Source organism: Eptesicus fuscus, chromosome 13 (assembly GCF_027574615.1).
Source record: "Eptesicus fuscus isolate TK198812 chromosome 13, DD_ASM_mEF_20220401, whole genome shotgun sequence".
In the NCBI taxonomy this organism is placed as follows: Eukaryota; Metazoa; Chordata; class Mammalia; order Chiroptera; family Vespertilionidae; genus Eptesicus; species Eptesicus fuscus.
The window spans coordinates 6,159,381-6,177,503 of NC_072485.1; the positions used below are offsets into that span (position 1 = coordinate 6,159,381).

Consider the following 18,123-nt stretch of genomic DNA (forward strand, 5'->3'; position numbering starts at 1 on the left):
CTTATTAAGTACCATGTTGAAGCCTTAGCTCATTGTTCTCTTCTTACCCATTGCTTTGTCATATTATATGTAAAACTAGTGTTCAGAATTTCTTTTCTAACATCTTATGGGGGGGTGTGGGAGGATTCGTCATTCAGCCCTAAAGAACACAATGTCAAAAAGGAGTCTGAGGCTGAAACTGAAATCTTTTTTGTCAAAGGGAACAAGTTTCTCAATGCCAGCTGGTGAACATAATTGGTTCTCTAGTGGCATTATTCACAGCTTTCCCCTCTGTGTGTGTCTCTCTCTCTCTTTCTCTTTAGATAACTTCCATCTTGCTTGTTAAAAGCAGAGGATATTTCAGAGAATTGGAATTCATTAGTCTTCCTAACAGAGGGAGTCTATTTAGATCTAAATTGGTGGTTAGCAAATATATAGATAATTCCCGCAATTCTTATTTATCTTTCCCAGTCCCGAAGACTATAGAAACAGATGCCTCAGCGTCTGGCTGGGAGGCTCTACTCAATGTACTGGAATACAAAGGTATCTGGGATTCTGAATTGACAAAACTCTATAGAAACAAATTGAAACTTTTCACTGTTGAGTAGATTATCTCTATAATCAGATTTCCCTAAGGTACTCATAATACCCAGAAATTCTAAGATAAGACTGTAATCTTTCAGAGAAACAGAACAAGAGGCAGAACATTATAATGAAAGCGAGGTGTTGTGATGAAAGCTGGGCTGGAAGCTCTTTCTCCAAACAAAAGTTGCCAGCAGTTCAGCTGCCAGCAGATGCATCCAACAAGTTATCTATTCACGTTGGGAGTGTCCTTGTGTGAGCAGAATCTGTGAGTGATCTGATCAAGTTCTTCAAACCTGGCCTTGCCTCTGGAATGAACTTTAGATTTAGCCCAACTGAACATCATAAAGTCATTTGCAAAACATCCTATATAATAAAAGTGTAACAGGCAAATCGACCAAACGACAAAACGACCAGTCGCTATGATGCACACTGTCCACCAGGGGGCAGATGCTCAACACAGGAGCTGCCCCCTGGTGGTCAGTGTGCTCCCACAGGAGCAGGGGGGAGGGGTGAGGGAAGGGCGCTGCTCAGCCAGAAGCCGGGCTTGCCAGTGGGCTCATGACTGGCGAGCACAGCTGCAGTGGCAGGAGCTGGCTCCGTGGCTGGCGGACATCCCCCAAGGAGTCCTGGACTGCAAGAGGGCACAGGCCGGGCTGAGGGACCCCCCACCAGTGCACAAATGTTGTGCACCGGGCCTCAAGTATTAGTCATAAAAGCAATCCTAGAATTTGTATTTATATGTTGTAATTAATTAGTTTGTTAGGCAAACATCTATCCACTATCTTTGAAGTAAGATATATTGTGCTGCCCAGCAGGTGTGGCTCAGTGGTTGAGCGTCAACTTTTGAACATGGAGATCATGGATTCTATTACTAGTCACGGCACATGTCCAGGTTGTGGGCTTGATCCCCGTTGAGGGGCATGCAGGAGGCAGCCGATCAGTGATTCTCTCTCAACATTGATGTTTCTATCTCTCTCTCTCTCTCTCCCTTCCTCTCTGAAATCAATAAAAATATATTTAAATTTTAAAAAAGATATAGTGTTGTATATTGGGGGAAATATGAGTAAGAAAGTCCTTCCCTCAAGTAGCTTATTAATAAATTAGGGTATGTGACATTTTAACAACTATATGCATTGAGAAATATACAGACTTCAGTGGATTTAAAGAAAGGAGAGACTGCTATCAGCTTGGAGAACTGAGGGGAAATTACACTAGGAGCTAAGATTTGAAGGACTATACTATTTTGCAGATGGAGAATGAAAAGGAAGACATTTCAACCTCAGAGGGAAGGTAGGGGAGGGTGAGGACAAGGGAGATAGATCAACCAAAGGATTTGTGTGCTTGCATATGAGCCTAACTAGTGATCACGGACAACAGGGGGATAGGGGCATGAGTGTGGGGGGGTTTGAGATGGGAATGGGGGGGGTGATGACAAATATGTGATACCTTAATCAATAAAGTAATTTTTTTTAAAAAAAGAAAAGGAAGACATTTCATGGAGAAAATAGCAGAATGAATGGCATACAAACAGGAAACAACAAGGGGTTCAGTTGCAATGTAGCCTTGAGCACATGTAGATGATAAAGTTAAGACAACAGATAGGGATAAAAATAGAGGAATGGGAGCCCTACCTAGTTTAGCTCAGTGGATCGAGCATCGGCCTGTGGACTGAAAGGTCCCAGGTTCGATTCCAGTCAAGGGCACATGCCCAGGTTGCAGGCTTGCGTGCAGGAGGCAGCCAATCAATGATTCTCTCTCATCATTAATGTTTCTATTTCTCTCTCCCTCTTTCTTCCTCTCTGAAATCAATAAAAATATTTTTTAAAATATAGGAATGGAATATAAGGGAAGTTTGCCATATCCAATAATATGATATGTCTAACATATTCTAGTAAAAATTAATATATTCTACAACAGTGGAGAAAAACACACCATTGAAAAAATAATGTTTTCTCCTTAGTTGCCATAAGGAATCTGACTTCATTTTTTCTTATTAAGGTAGGAGGAAAGAGTTAGATAAAAGTTTTCAATTTGATATAGTTGTTCTAAGAGAAAATTCTATATAATAAAAGGCTAATATTCAAATCGATCAAACAGCAGAACGACCGGTTGCTATTACGTGCACTGACCACCAGGGGACAGACACTCAATGCAAGAGCTGCCCCCTGGTGGTCAGTGGACTCCCACAGGGGGAGCGCCGCTCTGCCAGAAGCCAGGCTGGCGAGTGCAGCAGTGGTGGCGGGAGCCTCTCCCACCTCCGCACAGCACTAAGGACCCCTCTGGGTCCCGGACTGCGAGAGGATGCAGGCCAGGCTGAGGGACCCCCCCACCCCAGTGCATGAATGTCAGGCATCGGGCCTCTAGTATTTATATAAAAACCGTACTCCTTTTCTATATTTACCTCCAAAAACCTCTAAAGGAAAGTCTGAACAATTTTACTCTATATGAATCAATTTAGAAAGTAGGAGGAAGAGGGACTTAGAAGGTAGTCTTAATCCTCTACTCAAGGCTGGTTATTCCTCTGCCCTGAGGTTTCACATCACATGGTTCATATCATGTGTCTATTCAAATCATGCTTTTTTTCATTGTACAGTGTCTGATAATAACCCACTGACAACTAAGTAGCAAGGACTAATATTTCTCAAGTAGGTAAGGATACATCCAATAATGCCCCAGGAAATTGTTTCCAAAATTCTAGTTCATTATCTAGCAATTTAAGTCATTATGAAAGAGAATTAAAGAAGTTTTCTGTTGGAGTTTGTGTAACAGGAGGCTTTTTTGGAGTAGAGGTGGTGTTTCCTGGCATTTAATTAAACAACATTTTCTAGGATCTTAGATCTAGTACTTTTACTAGTGTGAGTGAGAAAATAAAGCTAGGAAAAGTAAAATTGGTTTCTAAAAGGGGGATTTTTTGTATTAGTTTAGCTTTCCTCTTTGTAAAGAAATAATAACTACAGGGTTATATAAACTGGAGGAAAATATTCTATAATAACTTGCATCAGACAAAAATAATAATTTAAACCCTGTTATAACATATCAATTATACTTTTAGTTTCAAATTATTTTTATCAATTGCAATGTCTAATTCTTAACCATAAAATCAGAGTCTATAATGCATAGCATACAGTCAGATATTAACATAGAAAACCACTTCCATAGGTTCCTCAAAGACTTAAAACTGGAACTGCCTTATGACCCAGTGTTTCCACTCCTGGGTGTATAGCCAAAGAGGCCCTAAACACTAATTTGAAAGAAGATATGCAAATACATGCCATATATTCATTGTAGCATTATTTACAACTAGCTTTCCCGTTGCAGGAAAAATCCTGCAATAGGATTTCCTGCTGCACTCTACCCCGCCTCTGTTCCTCCCTTGTCGCCCGTCTCACCTTCTCCTCCAGCCTGCTCGCATTTCCCTTCGCCCCGGCCCCGCCTCCGTTCCTCCCTTGTCACCCGCCCTGCCTTCTCCTCCAGCCCGCCCGCGTTTCCCTTCGCCCCCGGCCCTGACTTAGCTCCTCCCTTCTCCTTCCCCCCCCGCCCCCCTGGCTTGCTTGCTTCTTCGAAGCTTTACTCCCTTCTGCAGCTCTTGGCTTCTTTCGAGGCTGTCTTGATATGCAAATTAGCCGCCATCTTTGTTGGGGTAATTTGCATACTCGTCCTGATTGGTTGGTGGACGTGGCTTGGCTGGTGGGCGTGGCTTAGGTGTAGCGAAGGTGCGGTCAATTTGCATATTTGTCTATTATTAGATTAGATGGCCAAGATATGGAAGCAACCTAAGTACCCATCAATAGACAAGTGGGTTGACCTAGAGGGCATTATGCTAAGTGAAATAAGTCAGACAGAGAAAGACAAATACCATATGATTTCACTTATATGTGCAATCTAAAGAGCAAAATAAATGAACAAGCAGAACAGAAGAAGACTCATAGAGAACAGACTGATGGTCGCCTAAGGGGAGGAAGGCTGATAGGGAGACTGGGTAAAAAAGGTGAAGGGATTAAATACAAATTGGTAGTTAGCGAATAGTCACAGGGTTGTAAAGTACAGCATAGGGAATATAGTCATTAATATTGTGATAACGATGTATGGTGTCAGGTGGGTATTTGAAATATTAGGAGGACCTTTTTGTAAAGCATATGATTGTCTAACCACTATGCTGTTACACCTGAAACTAATACAAAATAATATTGAATGTAAACTATAATTGGAAAATAAAATTTAAAGAAAAGAAAGAAAAACACTTCCATTAAAATAAATTAAAGAGGAATTGTTGTTATTTTAACTTAATTCAATATAAGTACATTAAAACAGTAACACTGGATTGTGAGGCATATTACGTATGTAATGTAAAGTTGAGGGCAAAAGTACTACCAAGGATGGGGAGCAGGTAACGAATTTGACTGCTGTAAGACTTGTATATTTTATGTGAAATGTAAGAACATTAATTCTAAGTACGTTATATTAAGTGAGTAATGTATCTGGAACTCTGTAAGCCAACATTGGAAAATAAAACAATATAAAGAAGGGTACTAAAAGGCCAATAGGAGAACTAACATTGAATATTAAAAATTTTTAATTTACCTAAAATAAGGTTGGATATGAGAAAAAGAAGAACATAAAACAAAACAGATGGGACAACTAGAAAATAAATAACAAGATGTCATTGGTAAATGGATGAAACACTTCAATAAAAATGCATAGATTGGCGGTTTAAAAAGCAATACCCTGGACCACTGCTTGGTAACAGAAAGGAATGAACTATTGATACGCACAACAGCTTCAAAGAACAGTAATGGAATTAGACTGAATGAACAAAATCAGTCTTGAGGGTTACATACTGAGTGGTTCCATTATAATCGTCTTGAAAATGTAATTATAAAGATAGAGAAAATATTGACTGGTTGCCAGTGGTTAAGGATTGGGAGGAGAAAGGGCTGGGGCTGGGAAGGAGCAGTACCAGGAAGCCCTGTGGTGGCAGCGGCATAGCTTGAAGTGGGGGTGATGGTGACTACACCTATGATAAAATTACATAGAAGCACACACACCGATTTGAATACATGTAAAACCTGAGAAACCTGAATGAGCTCTATGGACTGCACAAATGTAGTTTTTCTAGTATTGACACTGTACTATATTAATGCAAGATGTTAATATTGGGAGACATTGGGTGAAGGGTCCACAAAACCTCCCTGTAAGTTGATTTACAACTTCCTATAAATTTATAATTGTTTCAAAATAAAAAGTTGGAAAGAAATCAAGACCCACTACATGCTGTCTCCAAGAAATGACTTCGAATACAACACAAAATAAAAGAATGGCAATATACACGGTGGGGCAAAAGTAGGTTTTCAGTTGTTCATATGGAAAAGACATGCAGGTTATGATTATTACAATAGCTTTATTAGCTCTGTGTTTCATGTACCCACAACTGTAAACCTAATTTTGCCTATCCTTGTATATACCATGCAAAAGTTAGCATAAGAAAAACTTGAAGAAAAAAGAATATTACCAGAGATGAAGACGGCCTTTTCATAATGATAAAAGGATCTGTTCGTCAAGAATACATAAAACCCTATATGTGTATGCACCCATGGACCAAGCAGAGAATAGACAAACCACAATTATAGGTGGAGATGTTAACGTACCTCACTATAAAATTAATGGAACAACAACAAAAATTTTAAAGAATTAGAAAAGACTTTAACAATGCTATCAAACATATTAAATTGAAATTTATAGAACAGTATATCCTTGTATTCAGCACTGTACTGAAAGTTTAAGCCAATGCAATAGGCAATAATAAAAGGAAATGCAGGTTTAAAAAGTAGAAATAAAGAAGTGAAACTATCTCTATTCACAGACAACAAGGTCTTCTACATAAAAAATCTGAAAGAATCTACCAAAAAAGCCTCTGAAACTAATAAAAGATGGTAGGATCACAGCATCCAAGGCCAAAATGTACAAATCAATTCTTTGTTTGTTTTTTTATGCTAGCAACAAATGGAGACTCCATTTAAAATACCATTCATAATAGCATTAAAAATGTAAAATAGCCGAAACCGGTTTGGCTCAGTGGATAGAGCGTCGGCCTGCGGACTGAGGGGTCCCAGGTTCGATTCCGGTCAGGGGCATGTACCTTGGTTGTGGGCACATCCCCGGTGGGGGGTGTGCAGGAGGCAGCTGGTCGGTGTTTCTCTCTCATTGATGTTTCTAACTCTCTATCCCTCTCTCTTCCTCTCTGTAAAAAATCAATAAAATATATTTTTAAAAAAATGTAAAATACTTACGGATAAACTTAACCAAATATGTACAAAACACTGAAAACTACAAAATGTTACTAGGAGAAATCAAAGAAGAACTAAACAAATGAAGAGATATACTGTATTCATGGATTGGAAGACTATTAAGATGTCAATTCTCCTCAAATTGATCTGTAGATTTAATGTAATCCCAATAGAAATTCTATCAGGTTTCTTTCCACTAGAAATTGATGAACTGATTCTAAAGTTTATATGGAAATACAAAGGTTGTAGAAGAGGCAAAAGAGTTTTGAAACAGAAGAACAAAGTTGGAAGACACACTACCTGATTTTAAAAGATTTCTGGAATGCTACAGTAATGCGACAGTGTACTAGTGTAAGGACGAGCATGTTGAATAGTTGTACAGAATACAGCACAGAAATAGACCCAAAGTACATATAAACAATGCTTGTAACTCAATAAGATAATAAGCAACACTATTTTAAAAATGGGTAAAAGATTTTAACAAATACTTTACCCACCAAAACACACAATTGGCAAATTAGCTCACAAAAATATGCTCAATATCATTAGTCTGTAGTCAAATGAAAGTTAAAAACCTCATGAGCCACCACTACAAATCTATTAGAACAGCTAAAATGTTAAAAGACTGACAATATCAAGTGCTGGTCATCATGTGAGGAACTGAAACTCGAATACATTGCAGGTGGAATGTAAAGTGATAGTCACTTTGGAAAACAGCAAACCTTTATGCAGTTAAACATCGACTTATCATACAATGCAGCAATTCCATACCTAAGTATTTATCCAAAAGAAGTGAAAACATATGCAAATGTTTATAGTGGCTATATTCAAAATAGGCACAAATTGGAAGCAGCCCACATATCCAACAACTGTTAAATATATAAACAAATCTCAGTACATCTGTACAGTGGAATACTGCCGTTGATATATGCAACAACACAACATGGGCGAATCACAACAGCATTATGCTAAGTGAAAGAAGCCAAAAACAAAGTGGAAAATGCCATATGATTTAATTTATACAGCATTCTGGAAAGGCAAAATTATAATGAGAAAAACAAGCTCAGTCGCTTCCAGGGACTGGGGATAGAAGGAAGAGATTTGCTTAAGAAAGATGAGTTTCATTTCTAAAATGTTTCAAAATTTTGTAAGATGCAACAAAAGTAGTGGTTAGAGGAAAATTTATAACTTTAAATGAAAAATTAGAAAAGAAAAAGAATCAAAATCAATAAGTTTCTACTTTAAAAACAACTAGATGAAGAAAAATGAAATGCAAAAGAAAAGAAGAAGAAAAAGAGATGAGCAAATATCAATGAAAAAAATAAAGAAAATTGATAAACCTTTGGAAATACTGGCCAAAGAAAAATGAGAGAAAACACAAATTACTGATATGAGAAATGTAAAGGACAATATCACTATGGACACTAAAAGAATAAAAAAGCAATATTATAGCCCAGGCTGGTATGGCTCAGTTGGTTGGAGCACCGTTCCATACACCACAAGGTGGCAGTTTGATTCTGGCAGGGCACATACCCCGGTTGTGGCTTCAATCCCTGGTTGGAATGTATGCAGGAGGCAACCATTCGATGTTTCTCTCTCACATCGGTGTGTGTGTGTGTGTGTGTGTGTGTGTGTGTGTGTGTGTGTGTGTGTCTTTGTCTCTCCCCCTCCTTTCCACTCTCTCTAAAAATCAATGGGAAAAGTCAATTCTTCCCTAAATATCTCTGTAGATCCCATATCATTTGAAACAAACTCTAAGCAGGGTTGTCGTTTTTTCCAATGTTTAAATAGAAATGAATGGCGGCTCTCTCTTTGAAGCACACCCACACCTTTCTCCTTCCCCAGGCTCCTTCTGTCTGCCTTTCTTTTTCTTAAGCTTCAAGGTCCTTCCTTCGCCTCTATAACTTGTTTCCTGATGCCACACAGCCCAGCTGGCTCACCTTTTCTACCTCTGTGACTTTCTAAATAAATTTTCTCTTATTAAAAAAAATAAATAAATATATATTATATATATATATAAATATATATATATGGAGAGAGAGAGAGAGAGAGAGAGAGAGAGGAGAGAGAGAGAGAGAGAATTGGACAAGATGACTATAAAATGTATGAAGAAATACTGAGGTCATAAAAAGCCAAACTATCTTAAAAACAAATAACAAAATCCAAGGACTTATATTATCTGATTTCAAGAGAAATACAAAACAAAACAAAACAAAAACAACATCAAAAACCTTGACCCATACCTCATAGCATCACAAAAATTAATTCTCAATAGATCATAGAAATAAATCTAAGGAGCTAAAAACTATAAACCTTCTGGAAGAAAATATTTTCGTGAACTTGGAGTAACTAAGGTTTCTTGGTACCTGAAAGCACTAACCATAAATAAATAATTGATAGAAATAGACTTCACTAAATTAAAAAGTTTCTGTTCGTCATAAGACCCATTAAGGGATGAGTCAATGAGCTGCAGACTGGGACTAAACATTCACAGTACATATCTGACAAAAGACTTGTGTCCAGAATATATAAACAACTCCAATAAATCCTACATAATAAAAGCCTAATATGCTAAGTGTCCAATTGTTTGTTTGACTGTTTGACCAGTTGCTATGACATGCACTGACCATCAGGGGGCAGATGCTCCGAATGGTAGGTTAGCTTGCTGCTGGGGTCCGGCCAATCGGGACTGAGTAAGATGGCCAGACACGCCCTGGAGCCCTCCTATGGTCCCTCCCTGGCCCCAATAGTGCACTGGTGGATTCCCTCGGCCTGGCCTGCACCCTCTCACAATGCGAGACCCCTCAGGGGATGTCGGAGAGCTGGTTTTTACCTGATCCTTGCAGGCCAGGCCGAGGGATCCCACTGCTGCACAAATCCATGCACTGGGCCTCTAGTCTATAATAAAAAGACCAATAGCCAAATAAAAATAAGGAAAATATTTAAATAGATACTTTACAAAAAGCTATGTAAGTAGCCAATAAGCACATGAAAAAGAGCCCCAAATCATTAGCCATCAAGGAAATGTAAAGTAAAACCACAATAACATACCACCACACCCGACCAGAGTAGCTAAAGGTTAAAAGTTGATAGTATCAAATGTTGATGAGGATGTGGAGCAATGGGGACTCTCAGTGCTGACTGGTAGGGGAGCAAAATGACAACCATTTTGTAAGTCAGCCTGGCAGTTTCTCAGTTATTCCACTTCTAGGTTTTACCTAAGAGACATGAAAACATGTGAACGCAAAAGACGTGTACAGGAATGTTCATACCAGCTTCATTAATAATATCCCCAAACTGGAAACAACCCAAATGCTTATCAACAGGAGAGTACATACATAAATCATGCTATAGCCATAGCCAAATACTGCTTATCAATACTCAACAACATGAGTGAACCTCAAAAACATTACATCAAGGAAAAATCCAGACACAATAGATGAATAAAATTTCATATGATATTCTAAATATGGCAAAAATAATCTATGGTGAAAGAAATCAGAACAGTGGTTGTTTCTATAGATGGAGGGAATGGGGATTGACTGGGAAGGAAATGAGGGATCTTTCTGGGGTAATGAAAATGTTTGATAATTGATAGGTATGGATGATATGGGTGCACACATTTATCCAACCTCATCGAATTGTACATTTAAAATCTATGCATTTCAATATATGTATCTTATATTTCAATTAGAAAAAAATAGTTTTGAGAAGTAAATTGAAAAACAATCATTAAACTACTTTAACAAAACAAGCTCAATAAAAGTCTGCTTATAAGAGAAATCAATGTATGGTGCCAGATGGGTACTAGACTTATTGGGGTGGATCACTTCATAAGGTACACGAATGTCTAATCACTGAGTTGTACACTTAAAAATAATTTAACATTGAATATTAACTGTATTGAAAACATAAATTAAAATAAGAGAAAAATAAATCTGGGACCTACTGGTATTGAAGACTTTGTAATTAAGAAAAAGGAGAAAGCTGAGCTGGAGTGGCTAAGTGGTTGAGCATTGACCTATGAACCAAGAGGTCAACGTTCAATTCCCTGTCAGGGCACATGCCTGGGTTGCAGGCTCCATCCCCAGTAGGGGACATACAGGAGACAGTCGATCAATGATTCTCACTCATCATTGTTTCTCTCTCTCTCTCCCCCGCTCCCTTCCTCTCTGAAATCAATAAAAAATATGTTGTTTTTTAAAAAAAAAAAAAATAGGAGAAAGAGGAAGCAAGGATAATCATCAAGACCATCATTTATTCACAAGATTTTTTTCTCATTTTATTCCCACAACAACCCATTTTTCAGATATGGTAGTAAAAACGTGATTTAATAAACAAATCTTCCCCCACCAGCCTTAGCAAAAACCTTAGGTATAAGGCCCCTTATACACTCAATATCAAAGCACTTTTTTCTCTTTTTAAATTTTCAGGCAATACTATCACTAAGAAATGTGAACCACGGGGGGAGGGGTGGGGAGCAAGGGTGGTGTGGAATGCCTATTACCATTCTTTGTTTCAGCAATACTCATAAAATATGCACCAGATCTATGACCAGAATTCTTGAAACATCTTATTCTGTGCAATTCATATTACTAGATTATCTGCCAGGCCGAGGGACCCCACTGGTGCACGAATTCATGTACCAGGCCTGCAGTGTAAGTTGGGGGCGAGAAAGCATGATTTTCCTAATAAATATTCTACCTCATGCTCACTGCAAAACTGAGCCTCGTACAACCCCCCTACCATCTCAACTAAGAGTCTCAGGAACAAAACTATTCCTGAGTTCCTGTGAAAACAGCACGTAGTTGTACACCAGGGCAGCAGGAATAGGAACGGGTAAGTGGTTCTTACCACATCCAGTACCGCACGGACAAATACGTCCAGGTAGACGGTGGTGGCCTCCGTCCAGTCGTGAACTGGTCTCACGTCCTTATGATACTTCTGCAGTAGCTGCTTGGTGAGATGGTACAGAGCAGAATTCCTGGGACGAGGTGTATCTATGGCTAGGATTCCTGAACAAGAAAACTATCATTGTGAAGTTGAAAATAAGAGGAGCTTAGCATCTTTAGGAGAGTTCAGACTATTCCAAACTCCTAGCAGAATATAGCCTCAGCTCACCCCCATCAGCTTAAGTCCACAGCCAGCTGGTAATTTTTTTTGACAGACAGTTTTAAACAACTGATGTAAGTAAGCTGATGGCCTCTGTGCCCAATAGAGAAATCTCATTGCAAAGATAAATAAATCAGCTCCATCTTCAAGGAAGCCAAGCTGCACCCACAATTTCAGTTTTAAGCAATCATGCATCTTGGAGACGAATCCTTTCTTTGTTCTTGTACCGCCTCTTCCTGTACATGAGACTTACCTTCCTATACACTTAGCCAATTTTCTTTTGATTTTCCATTTTTAATTCAACAGTTAAAATAGAAAACCCAAGCAAAAACATGGACGAACCAATGAACCCAAAGATCTGCGTGGATTTCTAAATAACGGGATTAATGAGATTCCAATTCTTTTCTCCTAAAAAAAGAAATCACTTTTCTCACTCGGTCTGTCTTTAAATAAAATGCACTTGTCAGAAAATGAGATCTTCATTTGGGGAAATTCTCTCTAGTTCCAGGGAGCACCCATTTCCTACGGCCCAGGAATCTTGATTTGTGGAGGAGCAGGGATTGGTGTTGGGGGAGGGGAAAAGAAGCAAGAGAAATGAGCGTCAACAATTGGAGGTGACAAATTTGTGAGGGTTTTCTCTGAATTGCAGAAAGATATTTTGTTCACAAGCTTTGCCAGCCCTCAGGGGATTCAAAGCCTCGCTAAGTCATTGGACTGAAGCAAATTGTGTGCCTCCTGCCACGACGTGTGAGTGAAATCTATCTGTAGTGTCCTGCCTGTGAATTCGCCAGCGCTCAGTGGTTTTGATGGTTATTTTGATGAGCTGCTGAAGGTATGCAGGATCCAGCAGGAAACTGTAAATGAGATATCTTCTCCCTGCGAGACAGTCCTGTTTATACCCATTTCTCTATGAATGATGTCATGTCACTTGCAGCCACAGGCAGCAATTTCTATGATTTATCAATGTCATTGTGACCAAAATGCTAACAACGACGCTGGAGGTGCAATTCCAGACTCATCATGGGCAGTGGAATATTCACTTTCATTACCCTCGGAACTGGGAGCCTAATGAGAATATTAACGCCCTAACTGCTCACCTGAGGGGTGCCTGAAGTGGCGTGAGCTATTCAGGCGTGCAGGCCGAGGTGCGTGGCTTGCATCAGGCATCATGTTTAGGGTGTTCTGTGAACTCTGTCAAAAAATGTGCGGTGACTCTCCACCTGAAACCATCTCTTGCTGGCGTACCCCAGGGGACAGAAGTCAGAAGCACAGAGACAAGCTGGTCTGGTGCTTTTCCTGCAAACTTTGCTGTGGGCGACTTCACTTTTACCTCGCTCAGAAGCTCCCAATTCCAGTCCCAGTTGGGGAAATACTGAAATGGCATGTTTCAACCCAGACAACTGCCTGAGACAGAATTAAGACAATTCTGAGAAATGAACGTGTGTTCCCTACACCCTCTTCTCACAAAGACTCAGATTCCCCGCTACCGTCTTTTCTAGGAAGCAATCGACAGGTCCCCTTCGGTAAACACATATTTCCTAGAACATGTTAAGGTCTTTGGGTAAAAAGAGCAAATTCTGGAAGCCAGAACTGGGAACAAAAGAGAAATGAGTGTTGATAGAAGAAACATAAGAAGCAAAAGGAAGCGGATTTAAATAAACTATAAGAGGAAAGAGTTCTTTGTTTAAAATGGGAAGAAATAATAAATTACATTTCTATGATGCATGCAAATTTGCCTGAGGAGAAAGATCTATAACAGGAGGGAGATTAAGGATCTAAGTGACCATTAATTAACAGTAAATTATGCCCCTTGAAAGCTAATGTGACATTCACACGAGCGCCAAATGACTCACAGTGAAGTGATGTTTCAACAGACACTGATGGACGCTCTTGGCAGACCCGGGGCGGAGTGCTCCTAGCACTGCCTCCTAACAACCAGCTTCAAATAACTCACTCAAGATCGTGGGAAGGGGGAATGTGATAGGAACTGAGATATGAAACACTTTTAGGTGAAGAGAGGGTGTTTTGTTTTGTTTTTTAAGATAAGAATACAGTAGAATAATTCCTTTGTTTTCCTTATTTGAATGAGTTTCTCTTACACACACCTATCTTACAGTGTTCTGCATTTTGATTAAAAGAGCTATTCTGGCTTTAGTGAGTATACTATCTTTAGGATTATGCAAGGTATACATACATCTGAGAGGTTACAAGGAAATAGAGGGTTAGGTGTGTGGTTCTATTGAATACCTAATACTGATTGAATACTTGCATATGTCAGGCACTAGGCTAAAGGCGCTTTCCATGGATTATCTCATTTAACTTTTGCCACAACCTGTGAAATAGATACTCTCCAGCCCCATGCGTCACTATTATTACAGGTGAAGGACTACAGCCTTGGTGAGGTTAGTACCGCCTGAGGTCATACAGCTGGCAAGCAAAGAGGCTGGGATTTAACCGCGACTGATCTGTGGCCCAGCTTCCTGAAAATATTAGCCACCGTGGTGAGTAACCTTTGCAAAGAGAGACGGATGCATTGCATTGTACACTGTTGGGCAGAAACAGCCCCTTGTAATTTTTTGCAAATGTGTGTTTTCAGGTCAATCATAGCTTCTGTTTGCGTTGCACCTTACACAGTTCACCTTGCTGTCTTGTCTGATCTTCATGAACATACAAACTAAATAGTTAACTTGCAGGAAAACTGACTCTCTAAGAGATTAGTTGACCCGCCAGGGTCACCTGGCTGGCGAGGAGTGGCGCAGGAACTAACAGGCTCTCTTCATCTGGGCCCTCTGCCCAGCACACCACCTCCAGCAGCAGCCGTGAAGTGGCGGCCGGTTCAGTGACCTTATATTTACAAATCCTCTTGGTACTAACCCGTTAGAATTCCCGAGGGTGGATTTTTCTGCAACTAATGTGCTCAGTAGGATTTATGTTCAAGCACAGATTACTAGGCACTGTTAAACCACCTTTGTCTGCAACATTTAGAACAAAAATCAAGCATAATACAAAACATTAGGAAGAGACATTGTTAAGAAGAATTTCTTCTGTTTTCTTACCTTCATTTTTCTATTTTATCTTAGTTTAATGTTCATAATTATTTTCTGCTAAGAAACCCATTTGGCATTTAATGAAATTTCCTCTGTTTTCATTTTTATAATTAAGATAGGCTTTTATCCTTTAAGTTCAATAATCAGGATTTGTATACTTTAATGATAAGTGGCTATTTTTTTCCCACTGAATAAAAAAATCATTTCCAGCTTCTTGACTACCAAATTCCTTCTTCATCTCCATAATTGACTCATTCCACTTCCAGTTATATTTTAAAACATGGAAATTCAGATAGGGGCTCGAGGAGAACCCTCAAGAAAAGGGGATATTGGGAAATAGCAGCATAAAGATAAATTCTTTATTTGTGCATGTTTCCTAAGAATCAATTGTGTCCTCACTAAAATGGCTTAATTCAGTAGAGTTAATACTGGCACCATGGACGTTTAGTTCCAAAATTTTAGAAAAAAACAACAACATTAGCTTCTAAGAGGAATTGTTACCTAATTTTAAAAGGAACTGTGCACCCAAAGCATGTGAGATGACAGTGTGTGTGTGTCTTTGGACACCGACTCGCCTGCACAGACCGTGTGGCTGAATAGAAGCCCCGGAAACCAAAATGGCCTTCAGGCGTCTGTAGCCACGATGCGTCCTAGGGCCTCTCTCTTTGGGTTACTAAAAGCTTATGACGAAGCCAAGACTATTTTGGATAATAAAAATGTACGCTTCACACACAAAAGCAAATCTGAGAAAGAATGCCCCCAGGCTCCATGGAAACTGCGGCAGAGAGAGGGGTCCTAGAACAGCAGAGACTTGGCAAGCAGGGCGCCCAGAGGCCACTCTCGCGCTGTGGGACAGCCTGGCCGCGGGGCCCTGTGTGTGCACGTGTCTGTAACTGTAGGAGCAAAGCCTCCATGGAGCTTCCCAGGACTGGCCTGTGACAGATGAGTTAGTCACACAGCACAAGGCAGAAAACACTGTCTCTAGCTTCTAAGAGTTAGTATTCGTGCTGTTAGATCCCCAGAGGACTCACCTGATGCAGCCACCAGGATGAAGGGCCACAGAGGAGCCATCGCACTTGCCAGGGTCTCTGGACAGAGAAGGCAAGGCTGCCCGTTGGAAGGAATGGCACTCAGTCCTGCCTAGCAGGCTCCTCTCCACGGGGCTGCTCTCTGCTGCTGTCCCTGCCGGTGCCACTTTGCAAACACCAAATGGAAACCAGAGGCAGTCCCAGCACCACAGAAACGTTTTGGAACTGGTACCATCGCGATAGCCCTGAACTTCTCCACTCGGTTCTGCCCCAGGATCCAATCACGGCCAGCACTGCCATTCCCCGACAGGAGGTTTCTAAGTGAATAATGGAATCTAAGAGGAGCCCCGGAGGACGGGAAATTCCACACTAATATGATTTCCTTGGCAGCCTTTACCTAGGGCAATGCTCTTGCTAACATTCAGGACACTAATCTCATTAATAATTGAGACCCAAAACGCTGTTCCAAATATGCAGTAGATCTTCAGCATTCACTAAGTTATCGGCCCTCGGATTACCCAGAGCGAGTGGAAACCCAGCGCTGCCTAACGAAGGACAAGTGCTGACATGCAGTGCGAAGGGCTTTTTGTTTTTCCTAAGCCCCTTTCATGAAGAGAGGCGTGATTTTTGATAAGTGGGAGTGCTTTTTAAATGTCCACTGCCCACAATTCAGAAAGTAACTTTGTAAGAGAGAGTGGTCTAGGCTCAGTGGACATGAGAACTGCTGAAGTTTAACATCATTCAATAAATTTTTTCTTCACTTTTTGATTGAGTGCCCATTATCTCTTCATTATTTTAAAAAAGCTGCATAATTCTACAGTGTAATAACTCTATCTTCCAGGAGTAGACTCCTAGATGCTCTAGAAACTAATACTGCATTTCATACCATTTTTTCGAGAGCTGTCTTCTTTTTACTATAAATGGGATTGTAGAGGCACGAGTGTGAGATACATTTTTACAAGCAAATTGGGGGGTTGGGGGTGGTGATATATACCTAATCCCTATTCTCCTAAGTATTCAGTCCCTTTGTTTAGAATCTCTGGAGTTCTCTTCCTAATTTTCATTTACCAATAAAATGTAGCCCGATGGGTTTCCTCCTGTTGGTGAAGACTTACAAATATGGAAAAGGAGAAAACTAGGATGACCCCTGTGGTGTTGAGTCAGTTTGGGGCAGAACAGTGTGAACTTGGGGTTTTCAATATATGTAGCTCAATATAGAAATAAATACAAATGTAAATGTGTGTGTACACATGCTCATACTCGCATAGCCCTAGCTCTGTCTACTAGAAGGCCGGGGAGCAGGACACCCAACAGCAATGAGTACAGCTAGTCTCCAGATCTCAGTTTCTACCATATCACCTAAAAGGAAGAAATGGAGAAACGACGGATGCCAGGGCTGAGAAGGGGATGGTAGAAGGGCCAAGAATATTTTGTTGTATCATAAAGTAAAGAAATGCTAAAAAATGATAGGGACATGATAAAAGGACATAGAGCCAACTTGAAGGGGCTCCCAATTGCCAAATCTGGGACAATTTAAGCGTCAAAATCAATAATGATGGTGAAAAATTATAATGTGCTAAATAAGTAATAATCCACAAGTCCAGACTGGTTTAAATAAATAAGTACATGGAAAGAAAGGAAGGCTTTTCCTTTCATTAGAATGCCAACTAATAAGTGTAGAAGGAATGATGGATCTTCATAGTAATAATTCACTCAAGAAACATCCTATACTAGCGTTCCCGTTGCAGGAAAAATCCTGCAATAGGATTTCCTGTTGCACTCTACCCCGCCTCCGCTCCGCCCTTGTCGCCCGCCCCACCTTCTCCGCCAGCCCGCCTGCTTTTCCCTTCGCCCCCGGCCCTGCCTCCGCTTCCCGCCCCCCCCCCCCCCCCGCCCCCGCTTGCTTGCTTCTTCGAAGCTTTACTCCCTTCTGCAGCTCTTGGCTTCTTTCGAAGCTGTCTTGATATGCAAATTAGCTGCCATCTTTGTTGGGGTAATTTGCATACCCATCCTGATTTGGTTGGTGAGCGTGGCTTGGCTGGTGGGCGTGGCTTAGGTGTAGCAAAGGTGCGGTCAATTTGCATATTG

General features: G+C 40.3%; 1 protein-coding gene across 1 annotated transcript in view; it reads right to left on the minus strand.

Moving 5' to 3' along the window:
• Positions 1 to 16,270, minus strand: part of HTR3B (5-hydroxytryptamine receptor 3B) — a 38,455-nt gene extending 22,185 nt beyond the window's left edge. Inside the window, exons 1-3 of the mRNA XM_054724977.1 lie at positions 16,243 to 16,270; positions 16,039 to 16,095; positions 11,703 to 11,863 (exon numbers count right to left, since the gene is read on the minus strand). Of these exons, the coding sequence (XP_054580952.1) occupies positions 11,703 to 11,863; positions 16,039 to 16,095; positions 16,243 to 16,270 (246 nt within the window). The remainder of the gene's footprint in view (positions 1 to 11,702; positions 11,864 to 16,038; positions 16,096 to 16,242) is intronic.
• Positions 16,271 to 18,123: the final 1,853 nt, after the last annotated feature.